The sequence below is a fragment of the Eumetopias jubatus genome, unplaced genomic scaffold, assembly GCF_037043125.1.
Source record: "Eumetopias jubatus isolate StellerSeaLion01/CBP00866 unplaced genomic scaffold, mEumJub1_p1.0 scaffold_5, whole genome shotgun sequence".
NCBI lineage: Eukaryota > Metazoa > Chordata > Mammalia > Carnivora > Otariidae > Eumetopias > Eumetopias jubatus.
The window spans coordinates 37,038,007-37,057,058 of NW_028274811.1; the positions used below are offsets into that span (position 1 = coordinate 37,038,007).

A 19,052-nucleotide genomic window follows, 5' to 3' on the forward strand; every position below is an offset into this window, starting at 1 on the left:
ACTTTGAGGATGTAAGGGGACTGCCAAGGTGACAAGGTTGGTGAATGGTGTAGCTAAGTAGCTGACTGCAATGCCCGTGGACTGAAGCACAGCATGCGGTTAGAGCTTCCTCCCTTCAGTGCACTTGGCTTTTAGGCACTCATATTGCAGCCCATCCTGTGTGCCACCCCAGTTCTTGTAAAGACATGGCTGTGGACACTGTGCATGTGTGCGTGCGTGTTCAGGTGCTGTGCTGCTCTTCCGGGCTGAGCTGGCTGGCATTAACCTCTCGGGTGCTGTGCTTGCTTGCAGGTGAGCCTTCGAGGTGGTCACCCTCCCACTGCGACTGCTGCTGCAAGAACGCCGCAGGTGACAAAGACGGGGAGAGCGGCACGTCTTGCAACGACCTCTCCACGTCCAGCTGCGACAGCCAGTCTGAGGCCAGCTCTCCCCAGGAGACGGTCATCTGTGGGCCCGTGACACGCCAGACCAACATCCAGACTCTGGACCGTCCCATCAAGAAGGGCCCCGTGCAGCTGGTCCAACAGTCTGAGATGCGGCGGAAAAGCGATCTGCTCCGGACTCTGACTTCAGGCTCCAGGGAGTCGAACATGAGCAGCAAAAAAAAAGCTGTTAAGGAAAAGCTCTCAATTGAGGAAGAGCTGGAGAAATGCATCCAGGATTTCCTAAAGATCAAAATCCCAGACCGGTTCCCAGAGAGAAAACATCCTTGGCAATCTGAACTTTTACGGAAGTATCATCTATAGGGGAGGGCCGGGGGTGGGAGAAGGAACGAGTCATGTCGCCATTTGGAAATAAAGCTCCTAACGAAATTCATATGTGAAAAGGAAAGCAACTAACAATAGGTTTGTTAGAACACAGTAGCCCATTGATATACTACTGCCTATTTACCTAGTTCACCTTAACATTTAAATCCACAGGGTAGATTTCTTTCCAGAAGTGGAATGATAAGAAAATCTCTTTTTGGTTCCTTGTTTGTTTGTTTGTTAACTGGATACCACAGGCTGAGTATCTTATGTATAATGAGAACCGGCTACGGAAGAGTAGCTGAGAGGCTTTGGGAGTCCTTTATCCCAAACGGGGTTTTTCTCTCATCTTCTACCTCCCTCCTCTGAATGAGAATGTGGTAGAAAGAGATCTGGCCCAATGGCATATGTCTGGGTTTTTTAAATTTTCCTTTTCCCTTTTGTTCATGGGGCAAGGGGGGAAATGGCAGATTTATATGACTTTTCACTCAAATCTATTATGTGCCAGTTTATATTGAGGCCGTATGCATGAGTATTTGTGCGACGCAAGCACAACGATGTCTGTACATACACACAGTGCACGTGTCCCCTGGGCCTGGGCATCCTAAAGGGAACACACCTGCTCCCAACAGCACTCTCTTCGACTAATTGAGGCACAGATGAGCCTCTGCTCCTTTCTTAAAACCCTTCTGGGAAGATTTCCCAGCCTCTCTTGGCAACACTTTCCAACATCGAGTAACCCTGGTCATCAACAAATTGTCTTCCTTATTTTGAAATTAACACCCTCAGGCTCCATTTTACAGTTTTGCTCTTTCTCTGCACTAGGAGAGGGTGAGAAGAGCTTCCTAAAACATTCTTTGTATTAAAGAAACAAACATTCGTTGCCACAAAAATTATGACTCAGTGACCCCACACTCAGCCTTCTCTACCCTGAGCTGAGTTACCTTCCTTCTCTCAATATTTTCAGAGTACTTACTGCCCATGTTTTAATGGTGTGGCCTTTTCATGTGACCCACATTCGGTTCTCGGCGTTCCTGTGTACTTGAATAAGGGTCCGGCCTTTTGTTTGTTTCTTTAAGAGAGAATTGTATTCCACACACCGCCTAATAATTTCTCATAACTTTTTAAAACTACAGGGCTACATTGTTACTTTCTTGTAGCCAGTTTTGTCTGTGGGATTCTGGGATTTGGCTGTGCCTGTTCTATGATTTGGCTGTCATTTCCCTGATGTCTATGACCAGCCCAACTAGATAACTAAAGCTTCAGAATTAAGGTTTTGGCTTTCTAAACAATCTTTCTTGAATACATCTTTGACCTATACAGACACAGCCAAAAAGAAAGTGTTAATAGCCATCTACCCGTATGACTCTGTATTCTATTAGTGTACCAATAGCTCCTTCATAGGCTCGTGGTAAATGAAGATTAAAAGACCAGTTTTTAATTTCAGCATTCCCCATGCATTTCAGTGGGAACTTAAAAAATAATTTGTCAATCATTATTTGTGTGCCAAGCACTCCTAATTTTTTTTTATTGTGTGTGTATGTGTGTATGTATCTATGTATCAACAGATAATAAAGGCAACTGGATGATGTCTGTAGGAGGGAAAATAATGACCAATTGCTTCCTCTTGAAATATTTTGTTGATGCACATCTATTATGTAGGAGGTTCTCTCTTGATTGCTCTTATTAGTGACCATTAGTACATGGGTATCTTCCTGAATTTTTGTAATCTTGCCCTCACATCTGGGCAAAAGACTCAGCCAATGTTTTCTTATCCTGAGGCTCAAATGGAATTTAGAGTTCGACTGGAGTGAAAAAGAAAGTTGGGGAGTTGAGTTGTCAAGAGAATTATCATTTATGAATTCAAGTGGTGTTCTTTCATGGATTAATATATTAGCAGGTGTTTGTTCTTAACTACAGCATAGTTTTGTAAAGCCCTACCAATATGCCTTCTTTCCTTTCAATGTTTCTTAATTCAACATCATCCTATTAATAGAGGATCCTGCAAAGAATCACAGAATTTAATGGGTCAAGAAGAAGTTGAAGACAGATAAAATATCTTCAAACTCACTTAGGTCAGATGATGCTTGTGGCCCTACTGGAGTCTGGCATCTACATAAAATGGCCAAGTTCCAATTTCCTTAAATTTCAGACCTAACTCTAGTGGTATGAAGATAGAAATACACTAGTAAGAACTAAAGAAGGAGGAAGATGTCTGTCAACCCACTACTTCCACTGCCTGCTTTAAACAGGAAACCGAACACTGCAAAGACAGTGTTCATGGCATACTTTTTCTGTCCCTTGACCTGTCATGAATTTTTTTCTGCTTAGGTATTCCTTATACCCCTAGTGAACAAAGCTAGTGGTAGGAAATCTGGTTGAAACAATAATAACATTTTTAATCTGGACCATCTCTAGACGGACACCCACCCAAATATTCCAAATACCTAAGACAGGAGCAAGGTGTTTATTTGTGTGGGTATTGGTAGAGAGATGAATATAGACTTAGTCAGTAAAAAGCCCTCAGGAGGCACAAAGTCAATGGAAACCTTCAGTTCCTAGTTTGAAGTTATCAAGTGAGGTGTAGGTGGCTTGCCACATTGGAAATGATTTCTGGGTAAGTGAATTAGAGGATTAAATGCTCTATTGATCCCGATTCATACCTGTTTCCCTGAGCTTAAAAGTTTTAAGAACTTTTAGTTCATTTCCAGAAAGAACAATATATGTGGTTCGCTTCTTGAATATAGGTTATGATGAGGGTCGTAATTTGCTGGTACGAAGAAACTAGTAACATCAGATGGATCAAATGAATGAGGAATCATAGGTGTAGAACCCTAACTTAGGTTGCCTCCTGGGAAATCCTGCAATGCTAAAATCCAGTGACATTGGGGAGGTCACTCTTGACAGGTATGTGGATCTCCTGGAGTCAGGAATATATTTATCAAGTCCTCCGACGCACTGTCAAAAACAGAATGTTCAGCAGGAAAAGGGGAAGACAGGAAAGTAAAACTGTGAGATCACTGTGTTGGTGTGCTCTCCCTCCCCCAGTAAGAAAAAAACTGCACTGAGTTTGTGGTCATAAAACAGCCAAGTGAAGTGGCCTCCGCAATATGCAGTGGTGTTACCCTTTGTGATTGTAGGCAGTTGTCTTACTGGAAATGCATGCATGGCAAATTAAAATAAAAGGGGAACAATGCACAAATCATATGTTCCCTTCGCCCTTTACTCCCCCATAGCTACATCTACCCCGACCTGATTCACTTTAGGGATACACATTTCGTAAAAGAAAACAAATGGAATTTTTCACTTTTGAGGTGCCCCTGTTTGATTCAGAGGCAGCTTCATTCCTAGGTGCATCTGCCTGCTCTTCATGGTGGGTCCTCTTCGTTGTCAACTCCTTGTGGTTCTGGGTTACTTTCGCTTCTCTGGCCTATAGATTCCCCTCTGATTGTCCTTTGTCTCTGCCAGGCAAAACATGCTCCAGTGATAAAAGGAAAAGGCATATATGGTGGTTTGCAAAATTACTTGACACCAACTCCCATAATGGGAGCCAAACTTTGGTTCTCAGACATTTTCCTTTGTTACAGTTTTAAGCTTCCAACTTTGTATTTACCATAATGATTTAACCCAGAGTGCTTGAGTGCTGGTACTTTCTGCCAGTAGATATCATGTTGTGGAATCTAACTAACCTTGGTCTTCCTAGATGATCTTTGCTAGAATTAATGAGTCTTTCTGTGGACTTTTAGGAAGAATTCTTTGCCACCTCCACTTGACGTAGCAATTTTCATAGGAAAAATGCAAGTTATATTTTTCCCCTGGTGACTCTGTGGCAGATAAATGTTTTTGCCAATTTGCATGCTGGGTTATAGGTTTAGTGTGGGCCATTTCTCTCTTTAATGTCTTGGTATCATTGGCATCTTGCAATCTTGATGACCCACTGTTCCAATTTATTTATTTTCGTTTATATTGTCAAAATAACACACTAGAGAAGGAATCAGAGTGAGTATTCTGTATTCTGAGTTAAAGTGGAGTTAGATGTCATTTGTGCAGGAGTGTACAATGATTAATATCTGCAGAGAAATTAGGCCAAATGAAACCTGCTGGAATGGGTTTGATTTATATTGCCTTCATCTCTCTGGTTTTAGATGAAATGGTTACTGCTCTCCACCCCGGCTGAAAGAAAAGAATCTTAAACTTTAATAATCACCACGCTGTGATGCAACCACGGAGCTTATATGTTTGAAATGTCTGTATTTCTCATCTTGCGACCTAACATTAGAAGGGAGATTCTTTTTGTAGTGACCTCCATTGCAAACGTTTTAGCAGTGTTGTTCAATACTCAGCCTTCACAAAAATCATTTGTAGCACTTGTAAAAAATGCAGCTCCCTTTACCCTAGCCCCAGAGAGTCATTCAGAAACTTCAAGCAGGGCCAAGGAATCTGCATTTTGGTCCAGCTTCTCTCACGATTTTGATGAGATGGTCTGTGGACCTTCGTTTAAGAAATCCTGCTGTTGAGGAGTTGACTGTGCAAAGGTCCACATTTTCTCCCTTCCTTTCACTTTCTTTCCACTACAAAGAAGTCAGAGTTTGCATTATTCACCAAGAGGAAAGGCCCAAAGAAGAGCATCCCAGGACCAGGGCAAAGTAGGTTCCATGATTCCTCTGCCCTTTCATCTGCCTGTCAGCCACCTTTCCATTCTGTGTGTATTTGTACGATCGGATTTTGTTTTGTTTTTTGCCAAACTGAAAGCCTGCATCAATATAGTTTTATCTCTGGGTACTCTGGGTAGATGGGAGCACATCTCTCAGTGAGATACATCCTTATGATACCCATCATGGAAGGAAAACAAATGAACTTTCCCAAGGAGAGTTGTTCATTTCCAGGCCTTGTGCAGTGTGAGTCAGAGGAATTTGAGAATGATCCATAACTTGGTGGTGGTGTGTGTGGCCCCAAAGGTGGTTCCATTAACTGCACATACGAACACCACCATAATGAATATGGAATGATTAGTGAATTTAGCTGTATTTCACCAATAAAATCCTGAGTCATTGAATTGCTAAATTTGTCCAATCTGATTCATGCAGGATTACGAAACTCTCAGATAGTTGAGGATGCTGAACTCCAACATTAACTAAAAACTGCAAGCAAAACCCATGAGGGAAAATAAATACAAAATAAAGAAATAGTGAATTCAAAATAGTGGTCATATTTCATATGCAGTGACAAGAAGGAGATGAAGTTCTATAATTTTCCACTCTGACCAGAAAGGAAGGCCATACTCTGATTATTCAGATAGAAACAATTCTGGAGAGTTTCAACAATCCAGTTGGTTCTATCCTTATAACAGAATAACTGGGCGGATATCAAATTCCCACATGATAAGAGAAATAGAGAATGTGTGGCTTAAATATACACTTGTGATCCTCAGTGAATATTTAAGTAAAGACGACTGTCACAGGAAAGTGAAGAATGGCTAATGAAACTAATAAACTTGAATTGCTAATTAAGATTTTTCGGCCAAGATTCTTAAAAAATATTAAATTTGATTTAGCTTGCTTTCCTCCTCTACTTCCCAAGTGGGATCCCTTTTCTGCCTCAGCTTCCTAACCTTTAAAAAAATGGTCCTCTTGTTTGTGAACAAACTGTGTTGTTTGTTGGGTAAAGAATTTTTAGTTCCTAGACTGTAATCCTTGCTTTATTTAGGGAATCTACTTTGAAAAAGCTAAAGAAAAATGTGCCCTGGTCCTGCAACTCTCAAGGGGTTTGTCCTGGCCTGAGGGGTGGTGATTTTCTTGTTAATCAGCCTCCTAAAAGCACTTACATGCCAACTGGAGGATTTAGTGTCTCCTGTTTCCAGCAACCTGTTCCATCTTGTCAGTTTATTCTTAGAATTGACCTTTAGCTAATTTACCTGCATTTGCACAATAAAAATCAGCATCCCTTCAGACTCTCTCTGCTGCTGGTGGTTGGCTCCATCCATCACAAATGGAAGTAGGATTGGTGCACAAGAAAGTAGTGGAGAAAGTTTGCTTTATACTTGCACCTCTCTGTGAGTGGATGTAAGTGTGTACACACACTTGTGCCATTTTTAGGTCAATGTCGAGTCAGTGGCTAATGCCCATGGTAACACTATGTGAATGTGTGGGAAAAGTCTTTGGTTACAAAGTTTCACAGCTTTTAATTCAGCTCAACAGTTTGTCTTTACTATGGGTGTCAGTGCTTGAAAAGGTAGAGTGAAGCCAGTCTCCTGATGTGAAATTCAAGCGTTACAGATTTCTGGGTACAAATCAAACCCATTTTTATTCATATAGTCACCAGTGACAGTGACACTCAAAACAAAAATTGAAAAGGAAAGGAAAGAAAAAGAATACATGAAAGCTAAAATACACATAGAATTCCCGCTAGTGGTTTTTCTCAATTGCAGCCAGTGGTCAGTGGTTTATTCTTGTATGTGAGAGACAGAACCAATTTCAAGAAACACTCTTTGATTTGTATGGGTTTTGTGTATTTAAGACAGTGGCTCTCATTCAGGAGTGATTTTTGTGCCCTGGGGGACTTTTGGCAATGCCTGGAGACATTTCTGATTGTCATGACTTCAGAGGTGCTAACTGGCATCCAGTGGGTAAAGACCAGAGATGTTGCTAAACATCCCAGAATGCACAAAACAGCCCCTATGACAGTTATCCAGCCCAAAGTGTCAATAGCGCTGAGGTTGAAAAACCCTGAGTTAAGGGTTGGCTCTAATTTTCCAAAGCATTCTTACCATATAGAGAAAGGACATCTGGGTCCTTTCCTGGATAGGATGAAATAGCACAATAATAATTAGTAGCACCTTAAATCAGTACAGGGTTTATTTGAGATTAGATACAGTTATCCCTTTTACAGGTGTGAATGCTGAGATTTAGAGGGAGAAATAGGTCCTGTTTCCCAGGGTTTCAGTAGTGATGGGGCAGGTATGTGGCCTGGGTTTCTGTCTTCTATGTCAGTCGCTTTCTGCCTCAGAAAAATGATACTTCGATGAAGTCATCAACCTTATAACAACTCAATGTGTTGTGTGGAAGGTGCTTTGGGAGCATTTCCAGTTCATGTGACCTGATTAGGGACGTTTTTCAAGCTGAGCAACAGTAGATAACAGGTGCTCTTAGAAATGAAACAGGAAAAAGGGAGGAAAGTGCCGAGACTAGGCCAATGATTTCATCCTCTTGAACTGATCATTGTGTACTTTGTTTCTTTAGGTTGAAAATCCCCTCACTAAAGACGCCTAGATCTTGGAAAATATTGTCACTCACACAGGTGGTCCCTATGTCCTTATTTTCAAAGATGTGACAAGTCTAAGCATAAACCCTGACTACTGAGCCGCCTTACTTCATTTGTATGTACTGACTTCATTAGGACACGAAACATGTGGTTGTCTTAAATAGTTGACATTTTTCTTTTAACTTACCATACCAACATCCCAGTGATGGAATCAAGGTCAGAACATTCTGTCCTCATTTCATACAAGAGAAACTGCAACTCAGAGACTTTTAGTCCTTCATTCATCTGTTCATGCATTCATTTGACGGGTATTTGTTGAGTGCCTACCATTTACAGGTCACTGTCGTGAGCATTATAATCTAGGGAATCAAATTTGTGATACAGAACTTGAATTCAGATTACCCAAATCCTAGACTAACATTATTTTTGTATGTAATTCTGATCCACATTCTAGATTTCTAATTTAAATATAAGTTATAAATAATGTATATTAAGGAATGTGTGCACATAACAAATATGTGCCAGGAACTCTAATAAGTGGTTTACATGCCTTATCTCACTTAATCCTGTAACAACCCAGTGGAGTAGGCCCTGTTACTGTCCTCTTTCTACAGAAGTCAGTGAGACTCAGAAAGGTAAAGTAACACATTAACTTGACAGCGGCAGAGCCAGATTTTTCATCTGGGTTTATTGGACTCCAAGTCTGATGGCTCAACCACCTCATTAAATAATGTCTTATCTCTGTTCTCTAGATTTCACCTGTTTCTGGTTTCTTCTACTCTAACCAAAAGGTAGCCAGGAGAAATCCAGCCTGACACCCTTCCAGAAAGTTACTAGCTATTTTATAAATTGCGAATTCCGTTAGACATGCATTTCCCTAGTAGATAAAGGAAAGACACGTCTGGAGGAGTAGTTTTGCCTACTACACACTGTACTTCATGACACAAGCCCTATCAAGGGGCAGTACTGTTAGAGAACAAGTATCTGGTGAATGCTGATACCCTATGTGTATCAGGATTCATACCCAACATGGCGAGAGAGATTCCAGGTTAGGACAGTGGCACCTAATGCCTGCTTGCTGTGCTGTTTAGAGGTTACCAAGGCAAATTTTACGAGAGGTAGAATAGGTGTCTTTGCGTGCATGTGTGTGTACGTGTATGTATGTACTATTTTCACCTTTTGGCCTTTTGACCAATATCGGTGTTTGTTCAAGACAGGTCAGAAATCCAAACATGATTGGCTGTCTCCAGCATCCCATCATTACTGTTCTAAGTTGAAAAAAAGAGAGGCAGCTACAGAAAAGAAACTGCACTGAGATATGTGTGTGCGTGTATGAAGAATATATGCACATATGTGTGTTGTGTGTTTATATATAAATTTCATGTATATATGTATATATGTGTGTACATCTATCTAAATGTATATATATATATCTATACATATGTATACACACATAAACAAATCTCATAGTTTGAAACTGGGATTTTGAGCTGGAGGGGTTATTATTATTTATAATGGGTTTTGTAGATAGTTTAATATAGTTCTGTTTTCCAAAATTCTCTCCCACTATGAGTGTATATATTTATGGTACAGAAAATATGATTAGAATACCTTGGTTTAACATCTATGGATACAAAACCAAACAAAAGTGCATTTAAGGAAAAGCCAAACTTGTAAAAACTGGCTTTCTTATTTCAACCATTTGTTGGAATTTCGAACTATGTGTTTTCAAACATGATCATTCCAAAAGAAAAGGAAAGAAAAGAAAAAAAAGCTAAAAGAACAAAAAACAAAACAAAAACAAAAAATGCACCAAATGAATATGATGGTGTTTAAGAAGAGGAGAATAAGAAAATGTAGGTCTGTGAGAGCACAAATTCAGTGGTTATTACGCTAATGGTACTTCACCTACTATTGGTTGGTTTATTCTTTCCTACTGATTTCACTTCATCACTCATGGGGGTTCCTGTGGCCCTACACAATTTGTAGGTGGAGCTAATTATCTGTTTAATTATTTTAAAGCTATAGTAAATAATTTATAATATGCACATTGTAAATATATACTAAAGCTTAAGGGCACGTTGTAATAATAACCAAACACTTTCTAGGCTCCTGCAAATAACCCTGTAAGCCTGTTCATACAGACACCAAAATAGCTGCTCAAAGAAGGAACAAAATACAGTTAAATGAAAACAATACTGCTTACATTTTGGCATCCTATAGGCATAATGGCCAAATGACTACAATTGGGGTACTCTAAAGAATATGGTAAGGTATATTTTCGTTCATAACCATGTGCTTTGCATATTTTGGAGAATGTGAAACTTGTTTTTAGTCAACCTATGCAAACAGAGCTTCCCTGGTGCTCCTTGGGATCAGTTTGTATGCACACAAATCCACACCCTCAGAAGCAGTCTGACTCTGAGCCCAGGGACAGGCTACTTGTCCAAGCACAGATTCCTTCTCCCAGGGACCTGTCAGGTTTGCTCATACAATCAGAAGCGTTTGCAAAATAATTGAGTATGGTCATTTATTTATTTTTTTTCCATAGGCTCCCTGCAGATGTGGTCTTAAAAGCATATGACAGAAAATCAATTTTGTAACAACTAGATGCTTTAATTAGGTTTAAGAACACTTGAAGAAGAATTGGTTTGTTTTTCCCAAAAATTCTGGAGCAGAGGGGGAAGTTTTACTTCATCCTTGGCTTCAAGTTCCCTATCACTTTCTCTCATTTATTTATTTTTTAATTCCAAAGGAGAATGTTGAATCAGAAGAATTTTGCTTAAAATATTCTGATTAGTGTCTAAAAGGACAGACTAATGTATTTTTGTAAATCATGAGGGGTGGAGAAATGGGGGTGCCAAAACCCCTGATTATCCTGTTTCTGTTCTAAGGAAGTGGATTCATGAACTCCTGGAGTGGTATCCTTCTTAAAACACATAGAAACACAAACCTAGGAGACTTGCATTATGAGAGTCCTATTGAAAGTTCTAATGGGATCTGCTGTAAATGAGTCACCATTTAGATTAGTGATGGAGTCCAGCTTGCTTCCCTTTGAGGAACTTACTCTAGAATCAAGAATCTTTGTGTTGGCTGAAGGAATTGAACTCATGATCTCATTTGAATTCCTGCCCCCCCTCATCTTTCGGAACCAGCAGAGCACTGGGTTGAGCCTAACAAATAAAATAATTTGTCCAAATTAAATGGGCATGTTTAAATATTATCAGCACCACCCTCGACACTTATACAAATAAAGACCCTGTTCGTGAGGTTACCTGGAGATCTCCAAACACAGTTTGCCAGGGATTATCAAGCTCCTCTAACATTCACGGCTGATGTTTTGAATGTGTTTGTCAACATAGAGGAGTCCGAATTTTGCTGGTACTAACATCAAGTGGTGATCTCTTGGGGCCTTGCTCGTGTTACTTTTTACTGACCTCATTCAAGTGCTTGATGACTTGGGTCAGTTTGTCGCACACTGATGTATACCAAGTGACACCCACTGAAATTACCTCTTCTCCTTTCCAATGCAGTTCGCTTGTACATAAGTGTAATGTCAAATTGTTTACAGGTTCTTTTTGTGTATAATTGTGATAGCAGATTTAGCTCAAACTTTAAAGGAATCTGTTTACTGAATGGTGTTAAAATGAATGTGCTTATTACAGTATAAACATCATTAATTATGGACTCACACGAATGCATGTCTACATGTTGTCAATTTCCAGCAGCTCGGTTATCCAGCAAAAAGTCTGCGGTCTGTGAATAGCAAATATACATAAACTACTGTGACTCTAATAACTCAGTAACTGTTTTTACCTTGGTATGTAACACTGTAGATTTTAGCCTGCTGTACTACTTTCTTACCTATTTGTTGGGGAGAGAGACATAAAAGATCGTACTACTGATCGTCCCAATGGAATTGCACACCATTTTGGCAACCATTGGTCCACCTTAAAGGCAACTGCCTATTGATGGAACAATAGCCCTAGGCAACATATAAATATATACATACATATCTATGTATGCAATATCTACAATGCTAATTACTACCATCTATTTTCACTGCCAGTGGAAAACTACTATTTTCTTTGGAATCATTGATGATATAAAAAATTAATTTGCTATTATCTGCTTTCATATTCTGTTTAGTTCATCTAGTATGGTAAATGATACAGGTGCAGTATCAGTATTGTAAAATTGTGTGGTGAAGACTACAAAAGTCATTCTGTGGATATATTTTAAAAGGCAGCCAGAAACTATATTTCAGATTCTTGTGTGAATATAATTACAGAAATAGCAACTATTTTTTATGTGTTTCCATAAATGACTCCATTTCATATACATTGTAACTTAGCACCGATCATAATAAATCATTTGGTAACATTTAGTTGTTATATATATATCTATTTTCAGTAGACATAAGAGACTGATGATTCAACATCATTTCATGTTAACTCAAGAATTTTAGATGGAAGGTAATTACCATTGCAATTAGTTTATTTCTGGTTTGTTGTGGCAGCTTGCCGGATTGGGGTACAAGAAAGGAGACAGTGACTTGTTATTTAAAATTCTTAGAATGAGATTGCAATGAGTGGAGGCCTTGCCTCTGCCTCTTCTTAATTTGGTGGCTTCACATTATTTATCAAGCCTCTTTAAACCTCAGTTTCCTTACCTGTATGTAGGGAACAAAAATAATAGATACTTCCTAAGGTTAGTGTGAGAATTAAATCAGATGATCCAAGTAAAGCCTTTAATGCAGTCTCTAGTATATTAAATACCTACTTCCTATCCATTCTTATTACTATTATCTAAAATGCATATTTTAAAGAGGAGTTTGCCTTCAACACTCCAAATATCTCTATATATTTCTTTTCTTTTTCCTCTTTAGGCTTTTATGGCATTGCCTATAGAGCACTATGTTTTTTCAATCAAAAGGGAAAATTATACAGAGGAAAAAAGAATTCTCCAACTTGGAGGGGCTTTAGAAAAAATTTTGCCTTTTGCTGTTATGAAGGGTATTCAGCAGAACACTTGTCCCATGATATATACTGAAAAAAAGAAGGGAATTGGATGATGTACAGTTTGGGGAATATAATCTTCTACACACCCAATTCTGGAATTTTAAAATGTTCTTTATCATATTTAAAGCCCTGGGAGTTATATAGTAAAGGAACTTTCAAACTTTAACCAAGAATCTTCCAGACTTCTCTCACCAAGGATGCTTCTATTACTGCCTGGAGTAGTATAACTTCGGTCTTCAGCCTTCTCCTCACAGGAAAGATTTCAGTCAAGAGACTAGACAACATGAACAAGCAGCGTTTATAGAGTACACTCACAAGACGGGTGAGCGGTGGAGGTTCAAGTGCTCCAACAGATTTCATCCCAGGGTTTTTAGTTGTTAACTAGGAGGTGGAATATTTATTACTTGGGGCGGGAAGCAGGTTTTCACACCTCTCTTCCTAATTTGGTGAGGGGTTTCCTGTCATGGCGTCTGCCATCTTGGGTCTGTGTGGTTTGAACCAGCTCCTTGTGGAGTACTGCCAGGACAGGGCTTTGACCTTCCCCATAGCTAGCCATGGAAGAAGGCTCCTTCCTTGTGGTGGTGTGCCCATGTGAAGTTCTTTGGTCCTATTACCTAGCATCCCTTAAGAAAGCCCACCAGGAGGGGGTAGGCCAAACCACAATGCTAATATATGTCCTGTGGCTTCCATATTGGGATTCCCTTGGTCACCTGGGTGTGGTATGCCTAACTGCAGGTCTGGGATGTCTCTCGCCCAACATCTCCCTCTCCTCCCCTTTTCTGTGGGACCCCGGCCTCACACAACTATCTAACTGCCTACCACACTTCTACTTTTGAGGTACAAAGTTTGGGAAATGCTAATTTATCCCATGTCCTCTTTGAATAGAAGGGAAACCTGAGCCCCATAGAGAGGAAAGGATGTGATCAAGATGTGTTGGTCCTGAGTATAGAACCCCATCTATGGCCTCAAGCTGGGACATTCCTCCTAAACCACTCTCATGAGGTGACTGACAAAAGCAATGGAGTTATTCTGAAAAACTCTTCTAACTTCACAACATCCATTCTGCATGCAACCAAAGTAAAGAGTCACATGAGGTACCAAAAGCCAAGCAGCAGAAAGATGAAATCCCAGTGTACAGGAATCCTTCCGTAGTCTCAGTCACCTGCCAGATAGCTTGTGGCAGGTCCAGGGTCTGCCTGGGCCCCCCATGCTGTCATTATAGATCATCACTGCTATGACACAGATGCTGGACCATGCTGTCCCTCAACCTAGCAGAGAGGTAAGAGCTTAGATAGACCAAAGTAGTGGAGGGGTTTGGAGGGGAATTTTCCTATGAATTCTTTTTTGTTTAAAGTAAACTCTACCCACAACATAGGCCTTGAACTCACAACGCCAAGATCAACAGTCACATGCTCTACTGACCGAGCCAGCCAGGTGCCACCCCCCACATGAATTATTATGTAAGATGTTGTGAGCTTTCCTCCAAAAAACTTAGGAATACGCCCCTGTATTGAAAAGTTGTAAAGTTAAAGACCATCACTGCCCCAGAAATTGCTTAAGTAGAGCCAAAAACTTCATTAAATGCACACTGCAGGGAAGACTTTGCTTCCACTGTTCCAAAATAACATAGACAAGTGAAGGATCAATGTCAAGAGGAAAAGTTGGCTGCAGGCTTACAGGTTACAACTTTAAAGAATGAGAAACAGCAAGGGATTTATTTGTCACCATTGTTCTGCCTAGTCCAGCAGCTAGGCTCTCCACAAATCAGGGGTCCGGAGATTGCTCCCTAGAAGCCCTGTAGTGTGGGCAATGAGGACGTGAGGCTGCTCTCTCTACTTACCTGGGAATCTGTGTAGAAAAGAGGGTCTGTGAGGACCCAGCCAGGATGGTACTGATGGTGAATCAGGACTCCCCCTTGAGCTCTCTGGAGAGACTTGGGTGAAATATTTCCTCGTACATCTTAGCACTGAAGTTGCGAAGAGCCGGCGGTTACATACAGCCACTGTCCAAAAACTCATCCTTCTGACAAATTGAGTTGAACAGGACTTGATCGGAAGGATCACAGCTTCTGGAATGAGGGCACTGAAATTTTCCCAAATACCACCTTCTCAGACAATACTTCTCCTCCCCTCCAATTTCAACTTAAAAGCAGCGTTTCTTCCCAGGGGAGGAGCACAATATGGGAGCCCTGTCAATCTTAGCCCTAATGGCAGCCGCCATGGAGACAAGTCTCCATAGGTGTTTATCCCAGTAGGGGATAGGTAACAGCTCCTAGCCAGGCAGAACACCTTCAGCTTTTAAATAAGTGAGACTCACCTTGCAAGCCTTAAAAATAGCAGTGTGTCGGCCACAACGGCCCAGGAGGGCAGGCTTTCCAAATGCTCAGAATCCCAGAGAGCTCCAAATTCACCCCCATGGAGCTGTTGCTTAGTCTTAGCAAACATATCATGAATGCACCAAAAGGAAAGTCTGAGCACCAAACCCGGTCTTTGGCTTATTATTCCCCTTTCTTCTAGTTCGTCGTATCTTCTCTGTTCAGGGTAATAAGAAACAAAATACCCTATGTAACTTGAAGATAGCAGATACACTGAAATGAGTTTGCTATTTCTCTGCTAAGAACTGGGCCTGGGCTGAAACGTGCTGTCCACGCCTATACCACCCCTGGTGGAAGTAAAACAATTAAATCTGACATCTCCAAGACAGAAAATCACCAAGCCACATGTGCCTCCCGACACACAAAAAAAGCTGTTTTTTTTCCTTCATCCCTTTTAGTGTCTCTGCTTCTGCATCTCTGCATTTGTTTCTTTTTGTTCTGTTTGCTTCTCGAATGTCTGATATACAGAGTAAACATGTTTAATAAATCTGACACCCCCACCCCCACCGCCACACTTTTCTCTAGGCCTTAGTTTCCTCTGCTGATCTATGAGAGAGGGCTTTGAAGGCACGCCTGGGTGACACAGCCGGGTAAGTGACCCCTCTTGATTTCAGCTCAGGTATGATTTCAGGGTTCTGAGATCCAGCCCCACATCCAGCTCCACGTTGGGCATGGAGCCTACTTAAGATCTCTGCCCCTCCCCGACCTTTGTGTGCACAGACACAGGGGCACACCCTGGCGGGGGGGCGGCGGTGTGGGAAGAAAGAAGACTTTGGAGGAGGTTACCATCCCTCCTCTCTACTAATTTTTGCTGGGACTCTGGCTGGTCTCCGAACTTGAAGGTGTGAAATTGAGGGGCTGGATGGGAGGCTTTGATGGGTCCTCCAAGTTAACCATTTCCAATTGTCTTTGAGAGAAAACAGCTGGTATCCCTAAGAGAGAACAAAGGACAAGAAAGAGGTATGGTGGATGCGGGTGGATCCTTTCAGATGGTGTTGTTCTAAAGTTGCTGTGAATGAGCGGGCTGTCCTCACTCTTCCCTCCGACGGTGGGCCTCCCAGGGGTTGGCATAGGTACCCAAGCCCTTTTACTGCTGATTTCCTACGTGCCCTGGTTTAATGACTCATCTCCTGTGAGACCCAGAGCTGCAGATTCTGTACCAGCAAGTCCAGTGCGGATTTCCATTTCGCCTTCCCTGCGGAAAGATGGGGAAGGATGGGCCATGATGGACAAATAGTCAACGGATGGGTGTTGGAGATGGGAGCACCACAGTTGGCAGCCAAATGTTCTTCTTCCCCCTCGCCCTGGGGAAAGAGTACACCTGGGGACCCAGAAGTTACCCGTCAGATCTTCGTTTTCAATAAGGAGATGGACAACGGACTCTCTCTGGCACCCACATTGACACAAGTGAGAGGGTATGAGAAGGGAAAGAAGGAAAATAACACTCATGCCTATGTACTGGAGGCATGAGAGGTTTTTTCCTGCTGCAGGAAATGAATAGCATGGTAATTATCTCGGTCCACTCTTCAGGGAGCTGCTACCCATAGGTCCTTTTTCAAAGCTCAGTTTCTATGTTCACAATGGAATTAAGTCCAACTCAACCTTGAGGTTTGCAGTGCGTATGCTTGTTCATCTAAAGCTTCCAAAAGCAGAAGCAAAAGGTCAGGATTTGGAAACGTTTGCACCATTTCCCCTTTCTATCCATCCGTTAACATAACCTCACACGGGTCTGTTAGCTGTGGAGTACCTTACATTGATATTTATGAGGCTGTGAGGAGATGTTGGGAATAGAGCAAAATAAAAGTTAATGAGACAACCTAGGAACATGTTCGGCGCAACTGTTTCCCATACTCTGTAGTACTCTTTTGCTAATAAATGTCAGCCAAAGACAAAAACATACAAGGGGTATCTTCTTATTGAGTTGGGGAAAAATTGATTATTCTTATGACATGCAGGCCGTGTAGACGCCATCTTCTTAGCCCCCCCACATAGTGGAAGCCCCCAAACAGAAGAGGCCTCTGAAATACACAAGACCCAGACCCAAGGAGACTCAGAGGTATTCCCACCACCCTCAGGGCAGCGCTGGACGAAGTCAACACAAGTGCTGAGCTCTGAGGGTATTTCTTTAAAAACCACGAGAAATAGAACAAATGACAAGAGGTCAAACAATTATATTTCCTACAGGTATAAGACCTTGGGAGGTTTCTCACGGACCCAACTTCATTGACCTAACCTCGTGAACTTTTCCTTCCCCCACATCTTTCCCTACCTCGGACGCTCTTGCTTTTCTGCTCTGAAATTCTCAGAGTAGCCTAGAAAAAAAGGCAGGAAAAGAGGCAGCAAGGAGTTGGAATGAGAAGGAGTCTGGGAGGGAAAGGGGAAAAGAGGCCTGGACGCTTGCTTCTCAGTCTGACGTGTGCGTGCGTGGCATTGGCAACACTGAGGGCCAGGTGAGAACCACAGGACCTCAGGGCCATGCCCACACACCCCTCCTAAGTCAGAATCTGAGCGTCAACAGAACCCAGCTTGTCACATGCACGTTAAAGTTTGAGAAGCATTGGTCTATAGGGTTTGGCAGGATGCGTAGAGATAGCCAAGGGGGCCAGGAGGAGAGGGTGATGGTCAAGGGATGTGTGTGAGGTGGATGGCTCTGAGTGGAGCCATGCAATTAGGTGCTGTGGAGGTTGTGTGGCAGTAATAAAAATAATCCCTGTGGGTGGAATTACACTTCATGTTGGAGTACAGAAATCTTGATTAGTAATGTTTAAAAGTTTCTTACCTTGCATAAAAGATATTCAACGTAGAAGTTTAGCAGCTAAATATAAACAGAAAGAAGACAATAAAAGGTACCTGTAACTTCAACCAACAGATATAACCAGAGGTAACATTTTATCCTTTCTTCCACTCTCTTTGTGTGTGTGTACACACCTATATATATGGATAGATACATACATACATAAAGATATATAGATGTAATTCTGAGGTAAAATATTTATTATTTATTAAGAAAAATTAGCTACAAAATACATAAATAAATGCTAAACAATATATTAATAAATCGTATAGAATCATTTTTATGTAACATATTGATTTTATAGGAATGGGAATATAAATGCTATGTTTCAACTTTCGTTTCCTGTTTGCAACATATTTTGATATTTTTATGCACGTGAATTGTTATTTTTCATTAATACTATTGATCTTAAAAAAACACATTAATAGTGAAAAGACTATCCTAAATGCTGGTAAGAATGAAAAGCAATAGGAACTCTCATATACTGCTGGTAGGAGAATTAAGAAGTAGAGCTGCTTTGGAAATCCCTTTAGCATTATCTGTTAAGTATCAGTATAAATTCCACACTAGAAATAACCTAAATGCCATTCCTTAATAGACTGGATACAAACAAGAACACATATTAGATGATTCCATTTACGCAGTATTCTAAACAAACAAAAATAAGCTTTGCTGTTGGAAACCAGGAAAGTGGTTTCCATTCAGGAGGAGCAGGTGGGTGGCAGGGGATGCAGCATGGGGGGTTTCTGGAAGGCCAGTTATGTTCAGTTTTATGATGGGGGTGGTCAAGAAATAGACTTTAATAAAGTAGTTTAGCAAACATAAAACGTCTTCTATTTTTAGAACATTTGAAATAC

The 19,052-nt window shown here is 41.0% G+C and overlaps 1 protein-coding gene across 1 annotated transcript in view; it reads left to right on the forward strand.

Annotated features, from left to right (window-relative positions):
- The window catches only part of KCTD16 (potassium channel tetramerization domain containing 16), a 256,182-nt gene extending 255,436 nt beyond the window's left edge, over positions 1–746 (forward strand). The window contains exon 2 of the mRNA XM_028119087.2: positions 292–746. Within this exon, the coding sequence (XP_027974888.1) occupies positions 292–746 (455 nt within the window). The remainder of the gene's footprint in view (positions 1–291) is intronic.
- Positions 747–19,052: the final 18,306 nt, after the last annotated feature.